Source organism: Mastomys coucha, unplaced genomic scaffold (assembly GCF_008632895.1).
Source record: "Mastomys coucha isolate ucsf_1 unplaced genomic scaffold, UCSF_Mcou_1 pScaffold15, whole genome shotgun sequence".
Classification (NCBI taxonomy): domain Eukaryota; kingdom Metazoa; phylum Chordata; class Mammalia; order Rodentia; family Muridae; genus Mastomys; species Mastomys coucha.
In genome coordinates, this window is record NW_022196897.1 from 62,788,211 (window position 1) to 62,802,370 (window position 14,160).

At 42.0% G+C, this 14,160-nt stretch overlaps 1 protein-coding gene across 1 annotated transcript in view; it reads left to right on the forward strand.

Moving 5' to 3' along the window:
- The first annotated feature begins 1,014 nt into the window (after positions 1 to 1,014).
- The window catches only part of Agps (alkylglycerone phosphate synthase), a 92,761-nt gene continuing 79,615 nt past the window's right edge, over positions 1,015 to 14,160 (forward strand). The window contains exon 1 of the mRNA XM_031370687.1: positions 1,015 to 1,371. Within this exon, the coding sequence (XP_031226547.1) occupies positions 1,076 to 1,371 (296 nt within the window). The 5' untranslated portion in view covers positions 1,015 to 1,075. The remainder of the gene's footprint in view (positions 1,372 to 14,160) is intronic.

Here is a 14,160-nt window from a genome sequence, read left to right on the forward strand (position 1 = left end):
AATATCTTCATCAAACAAACCCCTCTCTTCAGGGATTAGGGATCTACGCAGAAGAGGAGGAAAGATTTAAGAGCCAGAGGTGATGGATGACTCCAAAGTGTCTTTTGGACACAACAGAACTAATTCCCATACGAACCCACAGAACCTGTGACCACATGCAAAGGACCTAAGAGGGTCAATGCAGATGGAGTCCTACAGCTTAGAGGGTGAAGTAGACACAGCGTCCCTCCTTTAACTAAAAAGCTATCTGAAACTAGTACCCACCCACAAAAGAAAATTACTTTTCTCCAGTTCAGTCTCACTAGGTATATTAACCACACTTCAGGGTAGGCCCGGTGCCTAGGAGTAGTTGGCCAACACAAGACAAACTCAATGGTGTTTTTTGCAGATAACATCTTTTCACGTAAACAAACAAACAAACAAACAAAAAAACCCCTAAACCACCATTAGCTTGAGTGCTGTATAAAAAACACATCTCAGGGTGGGCAAGATGGCTCAGTAGGTAAAGGTACTTGCCAGGATCCACATGGTGGAAAGGGCCTACTGGAAGTTGTCTTCTGACCTCCACATGAGTGCTGAGCACAGTGCTAGACACTAAGTAGGTGATGAGAAACGAGACTGATGGGGCACTGGTTTTCTCTCTTCAAGGATTGGTTTTGACCTAGGGGAAGTTCGCCAGGCTTCATTGCCAGATCAGTTCACCAGGCTTGGCTCCATTGCCAGATCAGCAGCACCACTAGCCTCCTATTCAGGCTCCTAGGCATCTGTTCCAGAAAATAGCCTCCGGGCTCTCGGGCCACATCCAGGACGCCACACCCATAGGTTTGGCAACTGCGGGTGTGCTGTGTAGTTTGGCTCTCTTCCTGACCCTTTGGGCCAATCCGGCCTCCGCTGGAACTCACCTGCTCTGCAGGTACCACGGAGACGAGGCGTGGCGAGGCGCGGCGGCGGGAGTAGCCGAGGCGGGGAGGGGCGGGGCGAGGCTGCAGTGGGCGGGGACAGAGCCCGTTGAAGCTCCAGGCGCAAGGCCCCTGCCGCCAGTCGCCGCAGTGACTGCCGGGATGCGCCGCAGCGAATGGTCGCGCGGGGCGCCGCTCTGAGTGACCTTTCACCCGCGCCCAGCGGCCTCGGGCGGCGGCACAAGGCGGAAGCCATGGCGGAGGCGGCGGGCGAGGCGGGCGCGAGCGAGCGGGACCCAGACGCGGGCCGCGCGCGCCGGCGGCTGCGGGTTCTGTCGGGCCATCTGCTGGGCCGGCCCCAGGAGGCTCCGAGTACCAATGAGTGCAAAGCGCGGAGAGCCGCGTCGGCGGCCGGGGCGTCGCCCGCCGCCACTCCCGCCGCACCAGAGACCGGCACCATCCCCAAGAAGCGGTGAGTAGCGGCCCGGGATGGAGCTGGCGGCGGGAGGCCACGCGCGGCCTGGGCTGAGGGAGAGGAGAGCGCGGGAGTGGGCAGGGAGTTGGCACGGTGGGCGGAAGGCATTCCGGTCCCTGCGAGGACATCGGCTTGCGGACTGGGAGTGGACCAGACACACCGGACTCTGTCGGGAAGGGGCGGGATGGTTTGGCCGGATTTTGGTCTCTTTTTGAAGGAAACACATTTCATGACCTCGTGGGGAAAAGGGTTTAAGTGGATCTCCACTCTTGGTTTTTGATGCTAGAAACTCATTCTCTATCTTGGAACGGGCAGCAGGAGGATTCTTAATCTACGAGGAGGTTGTTTAAATTTGCACTAGATAATCAGATTTCTGCGAATTCTTGAAAGCCTGGGTACGGGCAAGCTGGAGTGGGATGGTGGTACTCTGGGGAAAGGTGTTGAGTGGTTGGTTCTCTGTAGGGTAGATTACCACTTCCTTGAGGTCATGTATTCTAACTTTAAGGGAGGAAGCCAGTGAGTGAGTGAGTGAGTGAGTTGCAGTAGACTGCAAGCATTAGTGACTTACGACTTTGGTATTCCAGCTACTGATCCTTTAAGAAGCTAAAAGACAGCAGTCTGAGTGAGGAATGTTTGTAAAATCTTAAGACCATTGGAGGAGAATCTCCATCTCGGATGAAAGCTGCCAAGAGGTGGTGTTTTCTGAGATGATCAGTTTGGAAAAACTTGGAGAATGATAAAAAAAAGATTTTGCTAACTTGAATGTGTACTTTCAAAGTGCTGGAGATGGTGCTATATCCATTACTCCTAAGTTCCTAAGCTGTTAGGTAGGTGCAGTAGCTTCCCATTTTACGGACGAAGACATTGGAAAAAAAGATTAAGAAGTGTGCTGCAGGTGGCAGGTACCTGTGTTACTGTTTATACATCAGAAGCAAATCAAATGGACTGCTTCGTTAATTCAACCCATGTAAGTTCTCACTGCACACACACTGTGCCAGAAATGCAGAGATTCTGAAATGTGCTCTTCACTGTAGGGCACTAAAGTAATAATACAGTCTAAGAAACTTAGCTGATAATTGAAACTCATGCTCATTTAACTCCAGTTTTGAGTATATGCATTTGTTAGGTTAAAGGCTTTTCCGAGCCAGGAGTTTCTGTGTAAATCTTGAAGTTTGTAATGAAAACAGCCTCGGAGGGGGAGACTGTTTATGGTAGACAAACAGAATAGTCCACAGGTAAAGAAAGTAGGGACTAGAGAACTGCTGGACTGACTGAGGTGTGGTAGAAGCCGTGGGAATGGCAGGGATGAGGGAGGGCCCTCAAGGGAAACTTGTTTCAGGGTGTGTGGCCGGAAAGAACATTAGAGTTACTTTTCAGAAAGGACACACTGGAATGGAAATGAAGATTTGGTTGGCACTGAAATGGCTGGAAACAGACCTAGGTTTGAATTCCATTAGGCCTTTGTTACCCTGTAAACTTTCTGTCTCCCTCAGAGCTGTGTCCCCTCATTTTAAGAAAGATGTGGTGGGGTATGCCAGCACTTGGGAGGTAGAGGCTGGAGACCCTGTCTCAGAAAATGGAAACAAAACCAAATAAAACCAACCAAAACCAAAACAAAACAAAAACAAAGAACTAACTCCTGCTTTGCATTTTTGCTTTAGCTACAGAAAAATGCAGCTGAAAGATGTTCAGCATACAGTCTGTTACACAAGCTCTCAACAAATAGCTGTAGTTGCTTGTGTCTGAAGACAGTGGTTATGAATCTCATATCTTTAATGCATAATGCTGGGACTCTGAATTAAGGCATACCATTTTAAGAATATGAGGAGGAACGTTTTCCAGAATTTGGATATTTGGTGGTAGGAAAGGGTAAAATTGAGAGTCATTTATAACCTCTGGTTCACTGATATTACCTGTTATGGGGTTTAAGATTTTTCATTTTTCCTAATAGCTTCATACACATGACTATTTTCTCATTTGTATATATCTGATTAAACATTTATATGTGCATCTCCATTGTTAAATTAAGTAGGCAGGGCAGGTTTCCTTAAGACTAGATTTAGTGGCCTTTGCCTTCAGCATTTAGAGAAGAAATAGCAATGCTCTGATGTAATAGGTAAGAGGACGATTACTACTACTACTACTTCTTCCTCTTCCTCCTCCTCCTCCTCCCCTCCTCCCTGTCTTCCTTCTCCTCTTCCTCTTCCTTCTCCTCTTCCTCTTCCTTCTCCTCTTCCTCTTCCTTCTCCTCTTCCTCATCCTCTCCTCCTCCTCCTCCTCCTCCTCCTCCTCCTCCTCCTTCTTCGATCGGGTTCACTTTGAACTCAGAGATCTGCATGCATCTGCCTCTTGAGTGCTTGGATTAAAGGTGTGTATCACTGCTGCCAGGCTGGGTAAGACTTCTTAAGGCTGAGGGTAACTGCTCTAAGTAGGGGTGGTCCTTGCATGGCTGTCAGAGACTGAAGTTGTCAGTAGCCTAGGGACAACTGGAGCCCACTTATGGCTTAGGGTGAAGGTGGGTTAGCTGGGTAGTGGTAACATCTACACTGTAGAACTACTCTGAAGTTTAATCAAAATGCTTGCATTTAATTCAGTGAAAAGCACACTACTACCTTGTATTAAGGAAACAAAACCATGTGTTAGATGAAGCATCAGAAGGTTTCTCAGAGTGCGATCGTTCTACTTGATTATTGTTCATTCGGAAACCCAAGTCTTTCAATTCATGTTACTTAGCTGGGTCTTAACATCTACAGCAGCAAGAACCAAGCCTAAAGAGAAGGTGCATTTTGGAGCAAGGAGGAACTGAGGTACATATATAGCAAGGTTGATTATAGCTGTGCTCAGTGATTTTGGAATCTTTTGGTGATTTGAGTGTTACTCCTCTTTCATTACTCTGGGTAGTGATATTGGTTATTGTCTTAGTCAGGCTTTCTATTCCTACACAAAACATCACGACCAAGAAGTAAGTTGGGGAGGAAAGGGTTTATTCAGCTTACATTTCCACATTGCTGTTCATCACCAAAGGAAGTCAGGACTGGAAAAGTCATATGTCCATTGCCAGGGAGGTGGAGACAGGTGGCTCCCAGTAGCTTTCTGGCTAGAAAGCCTAACCTATTTGAGTTCCAGGCCAAAGAGAGATTCTGTCTTGGGGAGGAAAGGTAAACAATTCCTGAAGGCCAGTCTTGGAGGTATTATGTAGCATGTTACAGCTTTGGTAAATGTTCCAGGAGAGAGAGAGCTGCGTTGGCTTCTCAAAAATGCTTTCTAGGAAGGCAGGCCATAGCTTCATTGCTGTCACAAAGGTTACTTGTACAGTGACTTGTGACAACATCCAATTTTTTTGGAAAAATTGAAGCTTATTTTGGTAGCTATACCAAATGAAGTAGTATGGTATGAGTTCTCAGCTGGGAATTCTAGTGATAATGCTAATAGGAGTTTTAAATTGAATTTGTTAACATCCAAGGGACCATTCTAAAACATGTGTATGTTATGTCATATTACATCATTTACAGCTCTGGAAAAAAGGTGGAAGTATATGTCCCTTACAGATGAGGAAGTAGAAGCTCAGCTAATTTTGTTGGTCTAGTGATAGGAAGTTGTGAAATGAATGAGATGGTATTTCAGCTCTGGCCTTATCTCTACTTTAGCTTATTTCCCGTGCTGTTTCCCTGTTGTTACATCATGGTATTTATTCCTGGGGTAAAGTTGTTAAGTTGCTTTCCTTGTGTGCTAAGCTTAAAATCATTTGTGATAATAATAGTTGAATACTGTGTCTTGTATTGAATGTGTTAGTTATGTTATATAATTGATAAATTAGAAATATCCCAACAAAGTGAGATTCAAAATTTAGGAAACTATGAACTGTGGTTTAAGAGGATAGGCTAGTTGCTTGTAAGTTATGAGTGAGTTTTGTTGCTGCCCTTGTGGGAGAAGGCAGTGTTGGTAATAAAAGAGAATGGGGAATGCAGGAGAACCAACATTACACTAGAAGAGGCGAGGTCTTAGAGGAGTTACTGCTTGGTTAGGCTGTTTGGAGTAAGAAACCATGATGTGTTAATCTTTGGCTTGCACAGTGTCATAAATCAGGCCTCCTCCAAATGTTCCTCATGTCCAGAGATTATCTGGAGCTGTCCACTCCAAGTTCACTTAGTAAGAATATCTAGGAGGAAATGCAGAGAACTGCTTCTAGGCTACAGAGAAATGGAGTGCTGTCGTAGTCCCATGAGATACTGTATAGAACTTTAAAAGCACATCTTTATTTTCTTATAATTGAAAAGATTTCAGCTATTTGTGTGATTAGTATGTTAGTTTCAACCCTAAATTAAATCAGAGGATCTTGAGTGGATCTTGAGCAGCATAGTAACTGCTCTGTCTTCTCTTTATTTGTTGGATTTTTCAGGATAATGTCTTTTCTATGTCTGAGTCCAGAATCAGCTGAGTGATGGTACAAGACACACCAGAAATAAAAATGTCGGTTGGAGAAGTTGTTCAACAGTAAAGAGCATTCACTGCTCTTGCTGTGAACCTGACTTTGGTCCTTACCACCCTCATGGTGTGGTTCACAACTATCTTTTACAATTCAGGTTTAAGAGGTTACATCCTCTTCTTGCTTCTGAGAGCACCAGTCAGGCATTACTTATACACATAATAAATGCAGGCAAAACACTTATACACATAAAACAAAAGTGTAAAAAAAGAAACGAAATGTCATCTATTATAGATAGGACATGGCTAATGTTTACCCTGAATTAGATGGATCATGTAAATAGGCAGTGTTAGACTTCAGGCTTCCTCTGTGGGGAGATAGCTCCAGGGAGCTAACATGAGAGAGTATTAGAAAGAGAGAAAAAGATTAACCAAGGTGCTTGGTGCTTTCTCTAAGAATTCACTGAGTATTCTGATCACCTCTGTCCTGAGAAAGAGTGAGCATGAGACTTGGAGACAGACCTCCATCCATACTTGTGTTGAAGTCTTCTAGGGCTAGAAACAGGAGCCGTGGAATAGAGGTATGGCTGAGATGTTTCTGAGGAAATCAGAGAAACAGATTAAAGAAGCTACCTAGAACTTGAACAACAGTCTTCATTTTTTGTTGCCATGTGCTGCTGTCACAATTGCTACTGCAGTACGTCACACAGAACCTTTGACAGGGCAGCTTATGACTGGAGAATTTGTCTCAATCAGTCCTTTTAGGCCCGTTTCTCATTCTTTGATACAACGATGTACTGTAGTTACATACCATACATTCTAGAACTGAATCATCCTTTCTTCTTCCTTGATGTTTGTTTTCCTCTAGATGCAATGCATTTTGTTTGGTGTTGCACAGATAATGTGGGAATGGTATATGGATCAAAAACTTACTTGAATTGTTCTAAATATACACATGTATATGTGTGTTCATCTGTGTGTATGCCTGTGTGTGCACATACATAGGAGGTCTGACATTGATACTGGTATCTTTCTTGGTTGTTCTCTGCCTTATTTATTTAAAGATTTTAATAATATGCACATGTGTGTGTGTCTGAGTGGGGTTTTGTGCTCATGAGTACAGTGTCTTGGGGGGCCCAGAAGACGGTATCTGATTCCCTGGAACTGAAGTTACTGGCATTTGTGAACTACCTGATATAGATGCTTGGAATTGAGCTTGGGTGATCAACAGGTGAAGTGCAGACTTGACTGCTGAGCCACCTTTCCAGCACTATATATATACTATTTACTCTCATTAGAAATCCTTGGTGGCTCTGAGGAGGCATGGCTCATTGTTGCCACTGTGTGAAATGTTTACCACACATACTGGAATTTGAGTAAACATTTTTGTGTTAGAGCCAAGTTCATTGATAAAATAAGTTAAAAAATTTTGTGCTTGTAAGCCTAACATGTATAAAAGTAGGAGGTTCTTTAGTAGGTAACATTTACTAAGATTTAGTTAAAAATTCCTTTGGGTAGCTCTCATTCCCATTTCTTAAAAAAGTCGGGCAGAGATCTATGGACCTCCCTGCTGGGATGCACATCTCTACTCCCTATCACCCTTTGCCTTTCCACTCTGCCCTCTTGTCCTATTCATTGCTGAACTCTTTGAGCCTACCTCTCTGCTCTCTGCTGAGTGCAGTGAGCTTTTGTTTTCTTTCTCTCAGTTCTAATCTCTGGATTTGGAGAAAGTTGGTGAGAACAACTTGATTTTTCTAGCATTGACCTTAAGTATTGTGTTCCTTGTTCAGTAGATAATTCTAATGTTCTTGACTTCTGCTGACACCTTAAGGTAGTGCTAACTGTGTGTGGATGGCCCTGTTGGAATATCCTAATAGTGCTTGTTCAAAAATGTGGATTCTGAGCACCCACTGCCAGAAATTCTAGTCATAGGTTAGGTTTAGGATGGCAGCCAGAACTGTGCAATTAAAGTGAGTAATGTTTATACTACTGATGTGATTGAGTCTTTTAAACACACACACTCTCTCTAGTGTGTGTGTGCATGTGTGTGAATGTGCAGAAGATATTGGTGTCTTTCTTTATTGCTGTCTACTTTACTGATTTGAGACAGAATCTCCTAATCCCTTATTTCCACCCCTCAGTGCTGGGTTACAGGCATACTACCATGCTTGGCTTTTATGTGGATGCTGGAAATGTGAATTCAGGTCCTCTTGCCTTCACAAGAGGCTAATACTCTTAGCCACTGAGCCATCTCCAAACTTTGTGAAGCTAATTTTCCCCACTTTGGTTCCTGGAAGCAAAGATAACAATCTTAACTGTTACAAGGTAGAGGGGACTGCTGCTGGGTGTTAATAATATTTTAGGTAAAAAAGGAAACAACATTGATGGGTACCCATAGAGAGACAGATATGTATATATGTTCTATAAAATGAAGTTAGTTAATTTTTCTCTCTTAAGTGCTGTTATGCTCTGGATCTTTTTTCTCCTTTTCTTTGTATTCAACACTGTATTTCTAAATTTTTCCTCATTCATTTTTCTTGTTTTAAATTAATTTTTTTAGTTAGCATGTAAAATAATGGGTTTCATCATAACATTTTCATACATACATCATGTACATTACTTTTATACTCCTTCTACCTTCTAGTGCTCTCCCTTCTTCTTGCAAATAGTATTCTTTCATTTCATTTAAATCTAGATTCTGCATAGAAAAAAACTAGTCGCTATTGTTTTAAAAATCTGGTGGCAGTATACTTCAGTGATTCTGATTTTTGTGTAATATCTCACAGAATGCATTTCCACATTCTCTCTCCATTCTCTAGTGAAGGAAATGCGGTGGATGTATTTACTTATGGACCAGGGCATGGATTTGTCTCTAGCAGTTACCCAGGAGTTATAGCTGGATTTGTAACTGGCATCACTTGTGCATACTTAGCATAGGATTTTTTCTGCAGAGTTGCTTAGTGGGGGCACTTGTATTTTTCTTCCTCTTAAAAACCTTAAAAAATATTTTTATTTTATGTAATTGGGTGCTTGGCCTGTATATATGGCTGTACACCATATGAATGCAATGCCTGTAGACACTGGAGGAGGGCATTGGGTCTCTGGAACTGAAGTTACCAATGGTTGTGAATTTTTTTGGGGTACTAGGAATTAAACCTGGGCCCTCTGGAAGAATGTAATTGAGTTCTTTAAACACACACACTCTCTCTACTGTGTGTGTGTGTGTGTGTGTGCGCGCATGTGTGTAAATGTGCGTGAATGTGCAGAAGATATTGGGTGTCTTTCTTTATTACGTCTACTTTACCGATTTGAGACAGAGTCTCCTAATCCCTTATTAAGAACATGTGTTCTATGCCGGGCAGTGGTGGCGCACGCCTTTAATCCTAGCACTTGGGAGGCAGAGGCAGGCGGATTTCTGAGTTCTGAGTTCGAGGCCAGCCTGGTCTACGGAGTGAGTTCCAGGACAGCCAGGGATACACAGAGAAACCCTGTCTCAAAAAACCAAAAATTGCTGGGCTATCTCTCCAGTACACCTCTTATGTTTTTGGTAACAATTCTCTGTATTATTAAGTCCCATGTTTAAGTTTGTGTTAGACTGGCAACAAATAGCAAACTAACAGCTTACTGCATCAAAGGACTAAGTATGGCAGCTAGCGCTGAAACCCAATAGGGGCATCCAGGGAAATTGGCATGTGTTAAAGTATGACATTGTAGTGTACAAGTTTTGTCATGAGGCAATTTGTATAGATGGCAAGAGTATTACCTTGTTGAATCATTCTAGAAACCTGATCTTGGCAGAGTCCTGTAATTAATCATTTAGATCATATAGCACATTTATGCTCACTAGTGATCAAATTTAATTAGTAAGTAGGTAGACTAGTTCACGATGGAAAACAAAATTATTGTTTTTGCTTTTTCTTGTAAGAAAAAAGTTTGTAAAACTTTATTACAACAACCACAGGCAATGTTACAGAACCCAGTTCATTAGCTTTTCTCATCACTGTGACAAAGTACTTGACAGAATCATCTTCAGGGAAGAGAAAAGTATGTTTTGGCTCAAGGTTTTAAGAGAGAACACTGTGGCTGGTGGTAGCAGTGGGATCTTGCAGCATGGCTTATTTACACCTTTCTTCTAACTCAGCTTATTTTGTAGGAATTATGCTTTTCAAGTTGGTATGGTTGTACATGTCGATAAGTCTGTTATTTAGGAGACAAAGGCAGAAGGATCAGACATTAGAGGCCAGTCTTTTTTTTTTTTAAGATTTATTTATTTTATGTATTATGTATTATGTACTCTGTAGCTGTTTTCAGACACACTAGAAGGGGCATCGGATCCCATTACAGATGGTTATGAGCTACCATGTGGTTGCTGGGAATTCCAACTCGGGACCTCTGGAAGAGCAGTGCTCTTAACCTCTGAGTCATCTCTCCAGCCCCCTGGAGGCCAGTCTTAAGCTGCATGAGGCTGTAAAGTTTTCTGAGACTACTTATATCTTCAAAGTACAGTCTGCATCCATTGATCTTCCAACAAGTATCTTGAATAAACTCCAGGTACTGGGTAATGTTCAGTTTTGTTGGGTTTGTCTGCTCTGCCCTGCACTTGTCCCTAGTTCATTGACTGGATGCTTTCCATGGCTCTAGTTCTGTGATGAATTAAGACTTCAGGTTATGCAAGTGGAGGTTCTCTCAGGAATATTCAGAGATAGCGCAGTCCTGCACAGAAAGCAAAACTAGTACTTAATGGTGTTTGACTTGGTTCCTTCTCTGTGTGGGAAATAAAAGCATAATCAGATAAAGGTAGGGTGGTGAGTTTTATATCAGGCAACAGAAAATAGTATGTGATTCAGATACTAATCAAAACCTAGTAATGGTCAGTTTATTTTATAAGTTAGATGTCACATCTCACAACCAGGCATACATAAATTGTTAAGGTTTTCTCTAAAATAACTCAAACTATTGTACATAGTACCAAACTTTTTATATTAACTACTTTTTTGAAAAGGGATTTTTGTTTTACTGTCGGATTCAGGAAGGGTACATTGTGAACATTTTTGAAAGCTTACTTTTAAGGATTATTTTGTAGGGTTAGCAGTCTAGGTATGAAGATGACTTAAAATTTATTTCAAAAGACCTACATTTTAAGTTAAACTTGCAATAAGGTAAGTATTATACTTTTCTCCCCTTCTAATCTCTATATTTCTAGTGAGAACTCTACTTCATTTTTCTTTTCAATAAAGAAATTGGTGGAAATAAAACTTCATTTGTAGAATTTCCCTTATCTCCCCCCACCCCTCCCCCCTGCTGACCTTGAACTTCTGATCCTGTCAGAGCTTCCTGACTACTGGCCTTACAGGCATATGTCACCATACCTTGGTCTATGGGAAGTTTTCGCAGTGTATTTTTTTTCAATAAGTGTGTATGTGTTGCTGTCTTTCTCATCACTTCTTATGTCGCATGATCTCTTTGGTTGTACCAGTCTTGAAGCAGTCAATCACAAGCCAGATAATAAGGATCTGTATTAGAGAGTCTTGAGGAGGGTTAGATTTCTGCTCATTCTGTCCATATGCAATTGGTTTGGATGTGGCTGATGCTGAGATTGGTTAGCTTGGCCATCACTGAGTGAGACTTCAGTGCCATTTCTCTCTTCCCTTCTCCCAAAGCTATTTTCCTCATTTCAAACTGTAGTGGGGCTGGAGAGATAGCTCAGCGGTTAAGAGCACGGACTGCTCTTCCAGAGGTCCCCGTTTGAATTCCCAGCAACCACACAGCCATCTGTAATGGCTTTTTGTGCCCTCTTCTGGTGTGTCTGAAGACAGTTGCAGTATACCCATAGAAATAAAATACATATATCTTAAAAAAACAAAAACCAAACCAACCGACCAAACAAAAAAATGCTGTTCTCAAACTGTAGCGGATAGGTCAAAGTTCTGAATTGAATAAGAAGAAAGGCATCTTTCATTAGAATTTTATCAGAAAAGCTTTAGAAGTTATTAGCTTGGGGCTGGAGAGATGGCTCAGCAGTTTAGAGCACTGACTGCTATTCAGAAGGTCCTGAGTTCAAATTCCATCAACCACATGGTGGCTTACAACCATTCGTAATGAGATCTGACGCCCTCTTCTGTTGTGTCTGAAGACAGCTACAATGTACTTATATAAAACAATAAATAAATCTTTTTAAAAAAGTTATTGGCTCTTATAAACGATCTTTAAAAAGATTGTTAACTCATAGTAAAAGTAGGTGAAATAACTTTTCCTTTTCCTGACTTTGAGAATACCTTGCTTAGAAAAAGTAATGGCATAAGCCATGCACTAAACCCAGAATCTTGTTAAGTTATTAATGAAGATGAGTGGGGATCTGATGATTTGTCTCCAGGGACAGACACAAAAGCGAGATCTCATTTAAGACTAAATAAAAGGACTCCTTATGGATTAGTAATAACAATACTAAATCTAAATATAGTATTTCACCTGGTGACTGAGTAATAGGCTTGGGGAGTGGGAAAATCGAGTGTGCAACCATACATCTACTAGGAGAATACTGCCACCTTGTGTATATGTGATGCTTGTCTCTAAGTATCCATTTTCTTTTGTTGCAACAAGTAATTTTTCCTTTTCATATTTATTTGTACTACTTGATTCTTCAAGTTTGTAAAACATGTTTAATAGGGTAAAATCAAGCTAGCCTTTTTGGCAGTAGGAAGAGTCTTGGGTTTTGACGACATCATCAAATTTGGTATGGTTAGCTTCAGGACTCTGAATGCCTGGGACGTGATACTAATTTACTTTTGGTTTAGTTGTGAACAACTTCCTTTTATTGGAATGTTTGGGAACTCTAAGGACTTTGCATTCTTCATTGCAGCTTTCCTGGTGCCTTGAGATTATTATTATTATTATTATTATTTTTTTGTTGTTTGTTTTTTTGAGACAGGGTTTCTTTGTGTAGCCTTGGCTGTCCTGGAACTCACTCTGTAGACCAGGCTGGCCTTGAACTCAGAAATCCGCCTGCCTCTGCCTCCTAAATGCTGGGATTAAAGGCGTGCGCCACCACTGCCCGGCTTAAATATTTATTTATATGTAAGTACACTATAGCTGTCTTCAGATACCCTAAAAGAGGGTATCAGATCTCATTACAGATGGTTGTGAGCCACCATATGGTTGCTGGGATTTGAACTCAGGACCTTCTGAACAGAAGTCAGTGCTCTTAACTGCTGAGTCATCTCTCCAGCCCTAGATTATTATTCTAAGTGGCAGAGTTTACTCTGTGATAGGAAGACAACAGGCACCATACACAGTGCTAGAGCTGCTCCTTCATTTCTTTCTTTTTTTTTAAATTTTTTTAGAAAAAAATCTTTATTAGATATTTTCTTTATGTACATTTCAAATGTTCTCCTCTTTCCTGGTTTCCCCTCCGAAAACAAAACAAAAAACAAACAAACAAACCCCTGTTTCTTTCCCCCTCCCCCTGCTCACCACCCCACCCTCTCCTGCTTCCTGGCCCTGGCATTCCCCTACACTGGGGCATAGAACCTTCACAGGGCCAAGGGCCTCTCCTCAAGGCCATTGGTGACCGATTAGGCCATCTTCTGCTATACATAAGATGCTGGAGCCATTAATCTCACCATGTGTACTCTTCGGTTGGTGTTTTAGTCCCTGAGAGCTCTGAGGATCCTTGGGTCCTTTTTCTAGCTCCTTCATTGGGGACCCTATGCTCAGTCCAGTGCTCAGTAGAGGCAGTGAGCCTCTACTTCTTTATTAGATGGGCACTGGCAGAGCCTCTGAGGAGACAGCTATATCAAGTTCCTGTCATCCAGCACTTGCTGGCATCCACAATAGTTTCTGGGTTTGATGATTGAATATGGGAAGGATTCTCAGGTGGAGCAGTCTCTGGATGTTCATAGCAGCTTTATTTATAATAGCCAGAAACTGGAAACAACCCAGATGTCCCTCAACAGAGGAATGGATACAGAAAATGTAGTACATTTACATAGTGGAATACTACTCAGCTATTAAAATTAATGAATTTATGAAATTCTTAGGGGAAATGGATGGATCTGGAGAATATCATCCTGAGTGAGGTAACCCAATCACAAAAGAACACACATGGTATGCACTCTCTGATAAGTAGATATTAGCCCAGAAGATCGGAATATACAAAGTACAATCCACAAACCACAAGAAACTCAAGAAGGAAGACCAAAGTGTGGATACTTCAATCCTTCTTAGAAGGGGGAACAAAATACCCATGGAAGGAGCTGCAGAGACAAACAACGGAGCAGGGACTGCTCCTTGATTCTTAAATGTTTCCATCAGGCTCAGTGCAGAATGACCACAATAAGAATTTAGAATAGTGCCTTCGAGAAA